Source organism: Gigantopelta aegis, chromosome 4, assembly GCF_016097555.1.
Source record: "Gigantopelta aegis isolate Gae_Host chromosome 4, Gae_host_genome, whole genome shotgun sequence".
NCBI lineage: Eukaryota > Metazoa > Mollusca > Gastropoda > Neomphalida > Peltospiridae > Gigantopelta > Gigantopelta aegis.
In genome coordinates, this window is record NC_054702.1 from 99,052,478 (window position 1) to 99,067,358 (window position 14,881).

Genomic DNA, 14,881 nt, shown 5'->3' on the forward strand with positions numbered 1-14,881 from the left:
GGGGTACAAATTAATTAATTGTTTTTTTCTTTTTAATTATAATGACAGTCACAATCTGATTCTTTGCTGCATATATAATACACACATAACACATGTACATTGTAGCTTTTGAATATGAGGTGCGATCAAAAAGTTCCGAGACTGTTCCTGTTGCGAATGAACGGAGCGCGACATGGCCATGCACGTGCAGCAGGAGCGAGCAGTGACTTTCGTTATTCAGTATGCCACGTGACGTCGCATGTTCAACATCGGGATCTGTGTTACACACATTTTTGTGACCACATGTACTTGCTTATTTGCGATTTAACTATGGACCTTAAACTTGAACAGAGAGCAAACATCAAATTCTGTGTCAAACTCGGGAAATCAGCAACGGAGACCCTTGAAATGCTTAAGCAAGCCTACGACAACGAAGCAGTGAGCCAGGCGAGGTGTTTTGAGTGGCATTCTCACTTTAAGAGGAGCAAAATGTCACTGGAGGATGAAGAGAGGTCAGGGTAACCCTCCACGAGCACAACCCCCAAAAATGTTGAAGAAATTGAACGAAGTGTGTCAGGATCATCGGATCACCATCAAGGAAGTTGCTGACATCATCAACGTGTCATTTGGAACAGTTCATGCAATCCTCACATCGTCGCTGCCAAGTTCGTGCCCAGGCTCCTGAACCTCGAGCAAAAGCAGGGGGCATTCCATACATGGCAGAAGCGCAGGGAGCAGTGTATTGCTGCACAAGGTGGCTACTTTGAAGGGGACAGCAGCCACAATTAGATCCGGCACGGTTTTTGCTGTTTTAGAGGCGTAGTATCGGAACTTTCTGATAGCACCTCGTAGCAACTTGACACGGTCTTAATAATTACATTATAAAAGGTACTGAGAAAAAAACCCTAAACAATCAAACAAACAATAAACCTAAACAAAAACACCAGCATCAACAAAACAAATAAACCCAATGAAATAAACGAGACAAAGCTTTCATATATATATACATGCATTTGCTTACCAGACCCAATGTTACATGTACATGTAGCATTATCATTGCCGTCATCGGTCTCCATTATGTGAATCTGATATTTATGACACAAGTATACTTTAATATCTCAATTCTATAGTCAACGATATTTCTTGACACTCATCAACCACTCTGATCAGACACCTGCAATTGGTTGAAAATTATAACTTAGAACAGCTTCATTTATAAATCTATATTAATACCAAGAACCAGCTGTGATGTATGTGCTTTGAAGCTACTGTAAATAACTCAATATTTCACACATGCACAAATTTAATTTTTCCCCAAATATTTTGTGTAACCTACTCTTTAGTTATGTTGACACAGCTCATTATTTTATTTTAAAGTTCTAAATAATGTTGATCTTATTCAAAAGACAATTTTAAGTTTTAACTGACATGATAATTAATAAGAACAAATGAAATGGAAGGAAGGATTCTTTAATGTGCACATTTAGAGCAAGCTAATGAAGCGCACGCCTGTCTGGGGCACAGGCACCGACCTCGGCCGGTTTCTCTGTCCAGGACAGGAAAGGTGGGGGGTGGGGGTGAGGGTGGGGGTAGGAGGAAGGACCGTCTGCACTGGCCAGTGCAAGGGAGCACCAGCAGCCTGACCGTGGTCGGTAGCAGGTCGGAGGTGGTAAATGAAATACAACTGACATGATATATATAACAAATGACTGCATACAATATAGTTTTTATCACAATACTATATTAAACAGTACTATAAGGTTGCAAACAGCAAATTGATTGTGCCATATAACTTTGAAAAAACCCAGTGTGCAAATGAAAATAGTTGTTTGTGCATTTCATGCCAATATGTCTATGACAATGTACATACATGTACAATGTATACAACATGTAAGCATACATACTGTTTGACAGAAATATCATGCCTGTACAGTTGCCAATTTATACTTTTCATCCAAATAAAGTATTATTACCATTATTTACTTTGTAATGATCAATATATTCAATTGTTTACAGTACTCCAAAGTCCTAGATGAGATATACTCGTATTCTGACCATACACAAATACATATATAAGTGATCTAGGTACACAAAGTCTAATTATAGAGGTCTACACTATGTAATATAAATATAAGTATTTGCTAGATACCAATGAAAATATTTATGAACAATAAAATACAAGTATTGCAATTTGCAGACAAATGATGGTATTTTACTTGCTATTTCACATAAAAATTATATATTTGTTAGAATACACATGTATACATAGACAATAATACATGAGTGGCGCCTTTAGATACCATTTATCTCATAACGAGTTATTTTAAAATATATTTAATAAACGAAAGCGAATTCAATGTTTTAAACAAGTTGTGACATAAATGGTAACGGACACAAATATATTATTCTATTTCTTACATATCCTCAAAAACCAGATTTTAAGCAAATTTTAACATCTTTTTCGACTAAAAGTTATTTACAGCCGTTGCACTTGAAGCTGACTTACGTGTTACAGACACATGAATGTCAGGTTAACTATATATCACAGTCTAATTGATTTCCATCTCGCTGTTTTTTATTGGATATATGGCATTCTGAGAGTACTTCTAAAGCAACACATGTCCCCTACTGGGCTCAACAGATTTGCTTATCTCCTAAATTCAAGGGCCATAACTGTGAAAAATGAGTAAATCTCCATGAAAGTCAAACTTGATAAGTACAGTACATGATAAAGCAATACACAAAATTTCAGCTCAAAATTTTAATAGTGGACCAGCCAAACACACGTAAGTCAGCTAGTAATTTTTTATATGACTAAATATACTCTACAAAGTTTACTGATCAACATAGAGGTGGATGACTTTTGCAAAAAACATTTAAATAAAAATTATAGGACATTTAGAAAGAACACTTCAGGGTTCATACACTTCAAACATTTTAATTTTCCACTTTTAAGCACCATTTTTTTTTCATTTTCCAGGACTTTTTTACATTTTTTCCAGGAGTTTGTATACATTACCCGGAAAGAAATTTTTGTTTACCGACAATCCAGAAAACTGTTTATTCAGTGGTTGTTATATCTCAAACATAAGCTACATCTAATCTAGATATATTAATGTTTATCACATGGATGCTAAAGTTGTAAAAATACATAAATTAAAAAATATTGTAGTGTGCAGATTTTTTTTACTGTGTGTGTGGGTGTGCATGCATCTGTGTCTCAATGCTGGATTCTACAAACAAACAAAAAACTTCATAGCCATAATACATACTGGGTTAAAAATTTACATGAAAACCATAGTCGCTAGCAGGGCCAGTTGATAAAAGATCTTATTGGCCCTTCTCCAATTCAACTAGCCCTCCAGTTATCACAATGCAATTAACTGTACAGCCAAATTCAAACCTTGAATGTTCTTTGTTGAATATTTACCATGTGCTCACTGTATATAATCTGTTTGCGTCAAAAGGAAACCGATGAATTGGCATGTAAATTCATAATTAATAAAGTTGAAATACATATAAAAACATGGTATTAAGTTTTAAACCCATACAAACTTAAATAACATTTTTTGAAAAAGAAATCCAATATAAATAAATATGCTTTTTTACACATTAAAATTAAATCATACAGATTAAATCTAATTTTTAATACAGAGGTGAAGACAAAATGCTAGAACAACCAAGGTATGCAGCTGGACTTGCATTGTCTTAGTAAACTAGTCTGGAAATGGCAGGCCTCTTTCAGACAGTGTAAGAGAGATGAAATAAACTTTATGACAACGCAAGAGGGAATGAATGAATGAATGTTTAACGACACCCCAGCACGAAAAATACATCAGCTATTGGGTCAACGCAAGAGGGATGAAATCTCAAGTAAAGGATTTCCTCAGAAGTGGCTATCCTCCTATTGACGAGGCACTAGATAGAGATCTGTAGAATCCACTATTTTGCCAAATGCCCATTCAACTTCATTGTGCAGGTATATACTACCCTGATCATGTATTACGGTTTTGTCGTTCATATTACCTTGGATGTTCCATCAATTGCCTTAAAACCTGTATCAGAAAAGATTTAACCTTAATTTACACTGAACTGCCCCATCCCAAATTTTCTTTTATTTGAGATGGTATGGGTTTAAAACTTAATAAATTAATTTGTAATATGCATTATCTTAATTCATGTCAATTCATCGGTTCCTTTTTGACGCAAACGGACAATAGCCTAAAAATCATATTTTCTGCCTTGGTAAATAGAAACAGGAAACAGGGCCTGTCAATAATGATTTGTTTACGTTCAAAGTATGTTGCTAGTGTGTTTTTAATAGGTTCTTCTATTAGAAGTTGTGGGATGCCAGTGATATTAAAATATTGCTAAACAAAAGTATATTTTCTATGGGCTGGTGGACTAGTAGAAATTCTGGCGGGCTAGTAACTTTTAGTTGGTTCTGGTACGGCAGGCTAGTGAAATATTTTCCATTTCTGCACCCCTGCCCAGTATCTCGGCCCATAACGCCAACAGAAGCTGAGTCTGGCGCTGTCAAAATATACAGCATGTTCTATGTCTTCCGCTGTCAGACCTGTAGTTCGCGCCAGCACAGACGCGGTGTGTTTTCCACATTCCATTCAGTTTCAGTGTGTTTCTTTTTTTAACTGGTACTATACTTGCCAGACCCTAAAATCGATGGTCGCCGAATGGACTACCTTTGTAAAAAATTTAGGTGCCCTTAGCCAATAAAGGTTTGTGCTATCCTGCCTGTGGGAAGCGCAAATAAAAGATCCCTTGCTGCTAATCGGAAAGAGACAGTGGGTTTCCTCTCCAAATCTGTGTGGTCCTTAACCATATGTCTGAAGCCATATAACCGTAAATAAAATGTGTTGAGTGCGTCGTTAAATAAAACATTTCTTTCTTTCATCCAAATTTAATATTAAAATAATCATGATAATAATTAAAAAAGGTCACAAAACATCTAAACATTAATTAACACATTTACGGTATTACGTTTATAGGTCAGTGCTTATAGTTATAGAGTACTTACAAGTACATATACTTTATATCATCAATTATTTGTGGTTTTTGAAAAGTACCTTTTGACAAAATTACATAAATCATATAAACATGTTTTATTTTCATTGATAATTATTTTAAACTCATTAGTGACATCGTGTTTCAAATACGAAATTTACCAGACTTATACCTGTTTCCGTGAGTAACTAAATGCCAAACACATTATTTATTGATAGCACAAAAATAATCTCTTGAAGTGGACTCTTTGTTACCACCAATCAACATGAAAAAATCCCCAAAAACTAATTGCCATATAATATTACAATGTTTAAATACAACTGTTAGAGGAAGTAAACATTACTATAATACTTTCCTAAATTCATAGTTCTCAAAATCGGATTACAACTTAAAATGGGAAAAAAAATTTAACTGTACTTTTTTAGATTCTGATTAAAAAATATAAATATAATTCCTTTATGCTGTACTGATAGTAGTGAATTGCGCTGGTTTCAGTTTAAAATAATTCATAATATACTTCCTGTTAATACCTATTTATATAAAAAAATTGGCTATATTTCTTGTCTGAAGTGTAATTTTTGTAATTTAGAACTTTAGTACAATTATCCATTTATTTTGGGAATGCACTTTAGTCAACTCAATTTGGACTGATATTCAGCACTGGTTCATGTAAAAACGAGCAGCAACATTAAATTTAATAAAGAAAATCCATTAATGCCACTGTACTTGTTACAAAACACTTAATATTTAAAAGTCATTTCAATGCAAATATACTTAGTTTGAAATGGATCCAAAAAGAGAAAGAAAGAAATGTTTTATTTAACGACACACTCAACACATTTTATTTACGGTTATATTGTGTCAGACATATGGTTAAGGACCACACAGGTTTTGAGAGGAAACCTGCTGTCTCCACAAAATGGGCTACTCTTCCGATTAGCAGCAAGGGATCTTTTATTTGCACTTCCCAAAGGCAGGATAGCACAAACCATGGCCTTTGTTGAACCAGTTATGGGATCCAAAAAGTGTTGACTGAATACTATTATGTTACAAAAGCAGCAGCTTTTTCCACGTGCAATTATGATAAATTCACCAAATTTTGGTCAATAGAGGTATTTCGCATTTCTATTGCGCATGCGCGCGAAGAGTAACGTCCCGTGACAAAATAGACTGAAACTAGTCTATTTACAAATTGGGGGGCGTGACAGACAGGTTGTTATGGGTGACTTGAGTAGCTTCGTAGGAGACTTTTAAACTTTGGCAACTAACATGTACATATTTCGAATTAAATGGTATAATGGCCATAGAAAACGGTCCGCTGAAATTTACAGCAGAATGGTTCAAATTAAAGGGACATTCCTGAGTTTGCTGCATTTTAAGATGTTTCCGACTAATAAAATATTTCTACGATTAAATTTACATATTAAATATATTTTCTTGTTTAGAATACCAGTGTCTGTATATTCAATGTTTTTCTGATCGTCTTAATATTTGTAAGAAGCCCAGACTGGATTTTGTCTTCAAATAACTTCGTACATAAGAAAAAACAATATTTTAGGAAATAAGATGAAATTTAACATAGTACAAATATTAGAACGATCAGAAACACGTTTAATATACAGCCACTGATATTTTATGCAGAAAAATATATTTGATATGTAATTACAATCGTTAAAAAGTCTCTGTTAGTCGATAACATCTTAAAAATTGCAGCAAACTCGGGAATGTCCCTTTAAAAAGCAGTGCAACAACTTAGACAAAGTCTCTGCGACTCGTACCCGAGGGTTTTGATAACGCCAGATTAAAAGACTATCTCGTAAAAAGTATAAACAAAACAGTTGACAGATTCCATAGGTTATGGCATCGACAGGTTATGGCATCGATCGATATATATATTGAGAGAGAGAGAGAGAGAGAGAGAGAGAGAGAGAGAGAGAGAGAGAGAGAGAGAGAGAGTATACACACACACACACATATATATATATATACACAGTCAAACCTGTCTTAAGCGGCCACACAAGGGAGTAGATAAACGTGGCCGATTAAGACAGGTGGCCGCTGAGTACAGGTTGCCACAGATATAGTCTTTAAAACATTTGTTGTTGTTTCTTGTTTTACCGTCTGTACCGCTAATTAACGGATTTGTGCTTCATAGTTGACTATAAATCAACTTTTGACATGTTGTCTCCTTCAGAAATAATGCAAATAGAATATATTAAATTAACCATTCTCCACAATTTTGTTTTCTTTTTCCATTTAATTATTTAATTCCGACTTCATGCGATGTATTGTTATAGTAAGTGAATCTACAAATGTCAAGCGTAGCCTGCCCAGAGGCAATTAGATGCATGTCAGATTCATACTTCCTTAATTGATACACAGTGGAGATGTCGGGACTGAATGGGTACTAGTATTCCTGAAGGTGTGAAGATCAGTTATTTGCTGCACCTTATCGCTGTTGTTAAAATATCCCTTTTATATAAGAGTAAAACTTTACTGTGGCCGCTTAATGCATGTATTTTAGCGAGTTGAGATCCGATTTAGGTGGCCGCTGGCCGCGTTAGACAGGTGACCGCTTATTACAGGTGCATTTACATTATAAATTGTTTGGGAGGAAAAAAGTGGCCGCTTAAGGCAGGTGACCACTGAGTACAGGTGGCCGCTAGGACAGGTTTGACTGTATATATATATATATATATATATATCAGAAGGTTTTTGTTGCATTTTTCTTAGTGTCTATCTAATTGGGAAAAGTAAAAAAAAGGAATTGATTTTATGCTGTTACATGTATATCCATAAAGTGGGAATTTAAAAAAAGGGGGATTTGAGGGGAGGGGAGGGGGGGTTTGAAGGTAGGTGCCGTTCTGTTTACCCATACACACATTATTATACAGTGTCAACATGAACGCATTGGGTATTATACAAAATATATTTATTTTCTTTACTGTTAATGTGTTTTCCACCATATCTAAGTATATAAAATACTAGACGGACCTGTGTAGGAACGTCCTGTACACAGCCGTCATCACTCTATATATATTCATATATCATTATTATTATTATTATTATTTAAGGAGTGTCTGTTATTTCTTTTACGTTCATCGGGGTATGAACAAAATAAATCATCCGTAAATAGTGTGAATCGGCGAAGCCGTTCTCACATAATTTACGGATGATTTTTTTTGTTCATACCTAGATGAACGTAAAAGTAATAACAGACAATACTTATAATTAAATTTGAAACACACTGAGTAATAATAACATTAAAAGTTCATATATATATATATATACTCTTCAAAAGAAGAAACGCAAAACCACATTGTCGTAACATTTGGAGAATTGATTTAATTATTGAATGGTGAGTCCGATAATTACCAAATGTTGCAGGATTGTTCACAATTCACTCTAGTCCATTGTGAGTAAGTGATAGGACACACCACCAAGGTCAAGGTCATCTGGAGTCAATACCGGGTGTGGCATCCGCGTGTGTTGACAACTGCCTGGCACCGCCTGCCCATTGAAGCAACCAGAGTACGGATGACGTCCCGGGGGATGGTGGCCCACTCGGCCTGCAAGGCTGCTGCCAGCTCGGGCAGGGTCTGGGGCTGTGGTTGTCGCTGTCGGAGGCGTCGGTCCAACTCGTCCCATAGATGCTCAATTGGGTTCAAATCCGGTGATGTCGATGGCCAAGGAAGGACATTAATGTTGTTGTTCTGTAGGAAATCCGTTGTGAGACGTGCTGTGTGAGGCCTGGCGTTGTCATGTTGGAACACTGCGTTGGCGTTGGCCATAACTGGAACGATGTGTGGCCGGAGGATCTGGTCAATGTAGCCCTGTGCATTCAGGTTGCCCTGCACGTGGACCAGGTCAGTTCTGCCAGTGTGTGAGATGGCTGCCCACACCATGACACTACCCCCGCCGAATCTGTCCACTTCCTGCACGCAGTTTGCCGCATAACGTTCACCACGACGCCTATACACGCGACATCTTCCATCATGACGTCGGAGCAGAAATCGGGACTCGTCACTGAACCACACCTGTCTCCATCGCAGTTGAGGCCATTGTCGATGAATCTGGCACCACTGCAGTCGGAGTCGACGGTGTTGTGGTGTTAAGATGACACCTCGAACTGGACGTCTGGCACGAATTCCTACCTCACGTAGGCGGTTCCGTACGGTCTGGTCGGATATCCTGCGCAAACCTGGTATTGCTGCGGCTGTGGAGGTGGCAGTAGTCAATCGTTCCCGAAGGCGGCGTACCCGGATGTAGCGGTCCTGCCCGGGGGTAGTGAACCCGTGGTCGACCGGATCTAGGGAGGTCACGTGTTGATCCATGTTGCTGGTAACGGTCCCCACAGTCTGGAGATGGTGCTTGGGGACACATGGAATGCCCTGGCAACGGCCGTTCTGGATTCGCCTGCGTCTAGTCGGCCGATGGCATTGTTTCTCCTGCGGTTCACTGAGACGTGGCATGTCCTGGATTGTCAACTGTCGGCCAGATACAGAGGCCAGGCAAGCGAACACCCTGCACTTTTATACTGTCGGTGTTCATGTTGCACGTGCAGACAACGCACGTGCAGTGGTGACATGGTTTGCACGTGGCTGCGTTTTTGCGAATATTCACATTTTGGAACTTTATTGTACAGTAGCTGCGTTTTATCGAATGTAACCGTGGGAATGTGTTTGGGACATGCAATGGCCTTATATTCACAAAGCATGAACCGGTAGGAAACATAAAATCGGAGTTATAACCCATTTGTACCCTTTTGCGTTTCTTTTTTTGAAGAGTATATATATATATATATATATATTCTGTTGAGTATTGTCCGAAATATACATATATTTTCTGTATATACAAAATATATATTTATTTATTTTATTTACTGTTTACTACCATATCTAAGTAGAGAATACTAGACCGCCCTGTATAGGAACGTTCTGTACATAGCTGTCCTGACTACATATATGTTTTATATATTTACACACGCCACGTTATATATTTTATTGAGTATAATTCAAAATATACATATATTTTCTTTATATACAAAATATATATTTATTTTCTTTACTGTTAATGTGTTTTCCACCATATCTAAGTATACTAGACTGCCCTGTGTAGGAACTTCCTGTACAGAACCGGTAAGGTTTTGGTCCCTTATGCGTTCACTGGCTTCCCTCCTACAAAATGTACCGAACAAACCCTCATACTTAGAGTAACATTAAAATCGTTTTCTACGTGAAACGATTAACCACAAACATTTCCGATATCCATTGGCTGGATATCGATGGAAGGATAACGAATTTCCCGGACATATGCGATTGGAACAGTTAATAATTGAACAATGGTCGTGGCCTCCCATTGCTTTTGCCCCCCAATTTGCAGATAGGTCTATTTTGGCGAGATCTCGCGGTTTGCATCCTCGAGTAACTCCGCAACGGGCACATGCGCAGTGGAATGAGAAAGAGGTCTATTTGTCACAATTTATTTAAAACTTAGATTGTATTTCTTCTCTTCTTTTTGATACTTAGTATGTCGTTGGTCTCCTTTTGAATTTTTCATACTTAATTATTAGTCACATATATTTGATTTTGAGCTAAATATCTCTTTAGCTACTTTATTTTCATGTAGTTAAATATCTCTTTGTCATATTCACTGTATACATCTTATGTGGATATCATGTCAATAAAAATGGAAATAATAATAATTTTAAAAAAATCAAAACTAACCCATAAAATGATTGTTTATTTAGTTAATTGGTCTCTTCAATGACTTGCCTTGACATGTGCTGATGATGTGGATACCTTGCTTTGACATGTGGCTACTGTTTTGATGTGTATCGAGTCGTCTAAGACATCAAGGGAAATCAAAAGAATGTGTCAACTACAAGTTCTCAACTTTTGCACGAGTCCTGCTGCACAAAAGCATAACAGACATAAGCCTTAGGAGTATTTGGTTTTTTGGAGGGTGCTGGTTACAGCTATCTACTGAATTATTTATCTTTGACAGTAGTTTTGAACTCACAAATATCAGAAACAAAACTGCTGACAGTTACATAATTTATTCAATCAATCACAAGTTGTGTTCATTTATGTCCACGCCTTCTTACTGTGTATATATATTTTAACAGTTGACCAATCACAGTCGACCTCTTATAATTACTGTTGCGTGAAGGATATAGTGTGGAACCAGACGTCAAACGCAATTATTTATAAATACATTTTCCAAATAATTATTATTAAATAAAAAAAAAAAAAAAAAATATATATATATATAAAATAATAAAAATTTCAGGACTTTCCAGGGGGGTAATTAATTTTTCCAGGAGTTTTAAGCACTTTCCAAGATGAAAATAAAATTTAAGCACTTTCCAGCATGCGTACGATCCCTGTACTAGTAGCTGCTAAGTTATAAAGGTGTTTCCGCTATATTTTGACAAATGTCATATGATTTCAACAGTTCCATCCATTGGCTGTCTATTTTTTTCCTTGTTATAGTAGTGTAGGGTCTATACTCTGTGCAATAATTTACATCAAAATCTTCTTTTTAAAATAAAATCATAAATTGTTTGTAACTTGTAAAAAAATATTGAATAATTTTCAGACCAATAAACAGTATTCACTGAAAAATATTTACATTATGTTTTTGTCACAGGTTAATGTCTAATCCTCTTGTTCTACGTATCAACATCAATTAGTACCAAAATATAGCATTACGAAAACTGATGCACAATATTTATGGTATTTTAATTAAAAGATAAAGTTGGCAGCTTGATTTGAAGCATTTTCAATATTGAGAGAAAAAAAAGACACTTAATTGTTTATGTTCAGGTCGATAGTGATGTAATTTTTCCAGCGTTCTGAAAACGGAAACATCATGTACTTGGTTTACGGTTATTGTAAGGAAATGCAAAGTGCTGACACTGGAATACAGCAAAATATCCGCCCGGTCCCACCCACCCCCCCCGTTATTCATTCCATATATAAGCCACATAAAAAAATCCCTCTTTACACTGATTGGGGGGGGGGAGAGACTTCCGAACATTCCAGCAAGCATGCTAATGCTATCACTAAAACTAAACCTAAATCTAAATGAACTGAATGCTGGAACGTTCAGAAGTCTTGTCCCTAGCCCGAGTACTCTGACTGTAAGAGAGCTAGATGGACATTTGGACATAAACACGCTCTCATTACAGTCAGAGACCAGCCTATGTCTTTTTTTGGCAATTCCTGACTACCAAACGGTAGGCAACGAGTCCCGCTCTAATACCACAACAATCCTATGTTTGACGTCAAATACCTTTACATCAATCATTTTCGAGTTAAGTGATACAAAAAATCCACATATTAATCACTGATACACTTACTACAGAAAGAAACCCGACAGCACCCACATTCAGCTACGCTTCGTGACACGCCTTCGCAACAATTACAAAGCTCGGCGATCTATTTCGAGACTGGGCGATTCCGCCTTGTGCAGCAGTTACAGGGGTCGTCTCATAAGAGGAGGCAGTACGTAGCACATACTTTTGCCGTATCCTGTCGATAACACCCCAAATGTATCCTTCAAATTCAAAATGGAATCAATAATGTGTAATTGTTTTGGTTTAATGACGTAATGAAATCCAAATTCATCCAAAACGGCATTAGCCAACTCTTCCATGTTGTAACTTCGCTTGATATGAGACGGCCCCTGTAACTGCTGCACAAGGCGGAATCGCCCAGTGCGCGATCACGTGGTCTACGTCTCGAAATAGATCGCCGAGCTTTGCAATTGTTGCGACGGAGTGTCACGAAGCGTAGCTAAATGTGGGTGCTGTCGGGTTTCTTTCTGTAGTAAGTGTATTAGTGATTAATATGTGGATTTTTTGTATCACGTAACTCGAAAATGATTGATGTAAAGGTATTTGACGTCAAACATAGGATTGTTGTGGTATTAGAGCGGGACTCGTTGCCTACCGTTTGGTAGTCAGGAATTGCCAAAAAAAGACATAGGCTGGTCTCTGACTGTAATGAGAGCGTGTTTATGTCCAAATGTCCGTCTAGCTCTCTTACAGTCAGAGTACTCGGGCTAGTCTTGCCCATGTTTTATTTATTGTGTAGGAAGCCAAAACAAGGGACCAAAAACTTGAAAAAGTGACTATTGTCGACCTTAAAGCTATAGGATCAGATTTAGGAAAAAAACTATATTTTAGACACAGTAGCTGGCTACCATTCGGTCGTCGACGATTACCAAAGTATTACACACAGTTCCCTCTAGCCCTACCCTACAACATACCAATAAGGTTGGGCTAGAGGTGAATCAAGCTACGGTCAGAATACTCGTGCCATCATTCGATGAAATTGTTGAATGGCATGGACCATTATGATCTTTGGTTACTTTTACTAGCGTAAGTAAAAGTCAATTCACTTCACACAGTAATTGATTTGTATTTTAATCACCAAATTATAATCAAAATAATAAATTACCCGGTGAGGACTCGTATGTTTTCGTTCTCTTCGTATACCTTTCCGCCATATCTAATTTTAAAGTGACGTAAATTTTATACACGTTTTCATGACGTCAGAGAAATATGTGTATTTTGATGTAATGTACTTGCTAAACTGCAAATCTAGTATAACAGTTACAAACATAATCTGATTAAGACGGGGGAGGGAGAGGGAGAGAGGGAGAGGGAGAGGGAGTGGGGGAGAGAGAGAGAGAGAGAGAGAGAGAGAGAGAGAGAGAGAGAGAGAGAGAGAGAGAGAGAGAGAGAGAGAGAGAGAGAGAGAGAGAGAGAGAGAGAGAGAGAGAGATATTTGGTACTGAATTTAATTATTTAATTTTCATTATCAACCACTAACAGAATTTACAGCCAACGTAAACCGACGAATTTACTTGCACACCCATTGGTTACAACATGAATATTCGTAATTTATCACATTACATGGCAATAACCACTAGTGTAACCAGGATATTGTACGGGGAGCAGGGGGGGGGGGGGGGGGGGGGGGGGGGGGACGCCCACTATAAGTATGTGTGTCTGCCTGTCTGTCTGTCTGTCTGTTTGTACGTACATATGCCTGCTATCAATTTAAAGTCATACCTTAGATGCCCCTAAACAATAGCCCGGTCGCCACAACCATACCATCCGATGAGATTAGCACGACTGAAATTGATTGCTCTTTGAAATCAAGTGTAAGTTAACCTAAAACCGTATTCTCAGAGACGCATGAATTAACTATAGTCTAGACCTTAGAAACGCCGTAAATACGTTTTATAGCTGGATATGTAACAAATAAAATACTACACATATTCATATGGTCCGTATGAGATACCACTAACTTTACAACTCGTTGTTTAAAAAAGTATATAAAGCGCTTTTGCTCCTTAGTTATGTTTTGAAACAATATAAATTACATTTAATGATGAAATATATCCTCCGTTTAAGGGTGAAGTGCCTTTAATGTGAAAAAGATTCCTACACGGGCGAAACATGTCGCTACTGTACACATGTAAAATGTCACGCATTTGGCGTGAGTCTCACACATTTGTAAGAAACATCACGCTCTCGCGCAACGCTACTACAATCTCAAACTTTTAAAAAATAAACCTATTTATAATAGTGATTTGTATTTTGGAGCTGAATGGAATTATGTGCAGGGTCTCTGTATTAGTTACCTACAAGTAGTAATACAGCATATGAAGCCTGTCCTCTGTTCTGTATAAACAGTCACCAAAGAAACAAAAACCCTATTTTACCCTGGACCTGACCAAGAGCCTGTAGTCTTAATTTTCTCACACCTAAGAATTGCCACCGGTTGACAGCTCTGTGTACATTTTTTTTTCTATAAAGGGGTATATCCTCATAATTACCGAAGAGAAAGCAACTCCCCTCTCCCAA

General features: G+C 37.3%; 1 protein-coding gene across 1 annotated transcript in view; it reads right to left on the reverse strand.

The window, feature by feature from the left end:
• The window catches only part of LOC121371545 (atlastin-2-like), a 35,103-nt gene extending 21,591 nt beyond the window's left edge, over nt 1-13,512 (reverse strand). Inside the window, exons 1-2 of the mRNA XM_041497518.1 lie at nt 13,467-13,512; nt 1,001-1,153 (exon numbers count right to left, since the gene is read on the reverse strand). Coding sequence (XP_041353452.1) covers nt 1,001-1,055 — 55 coding nt within the window. The 5' untranslated portion in view covers nt 1,056-1,153; nt 13,467-13,512. The remainder of the gene's footprint in view (nt 1-1,000; nt 1,154-13,466) is intronic.
• Between the last annotated feature and the right edge of the window lie 1,369 nt (nt 13,513-14,881).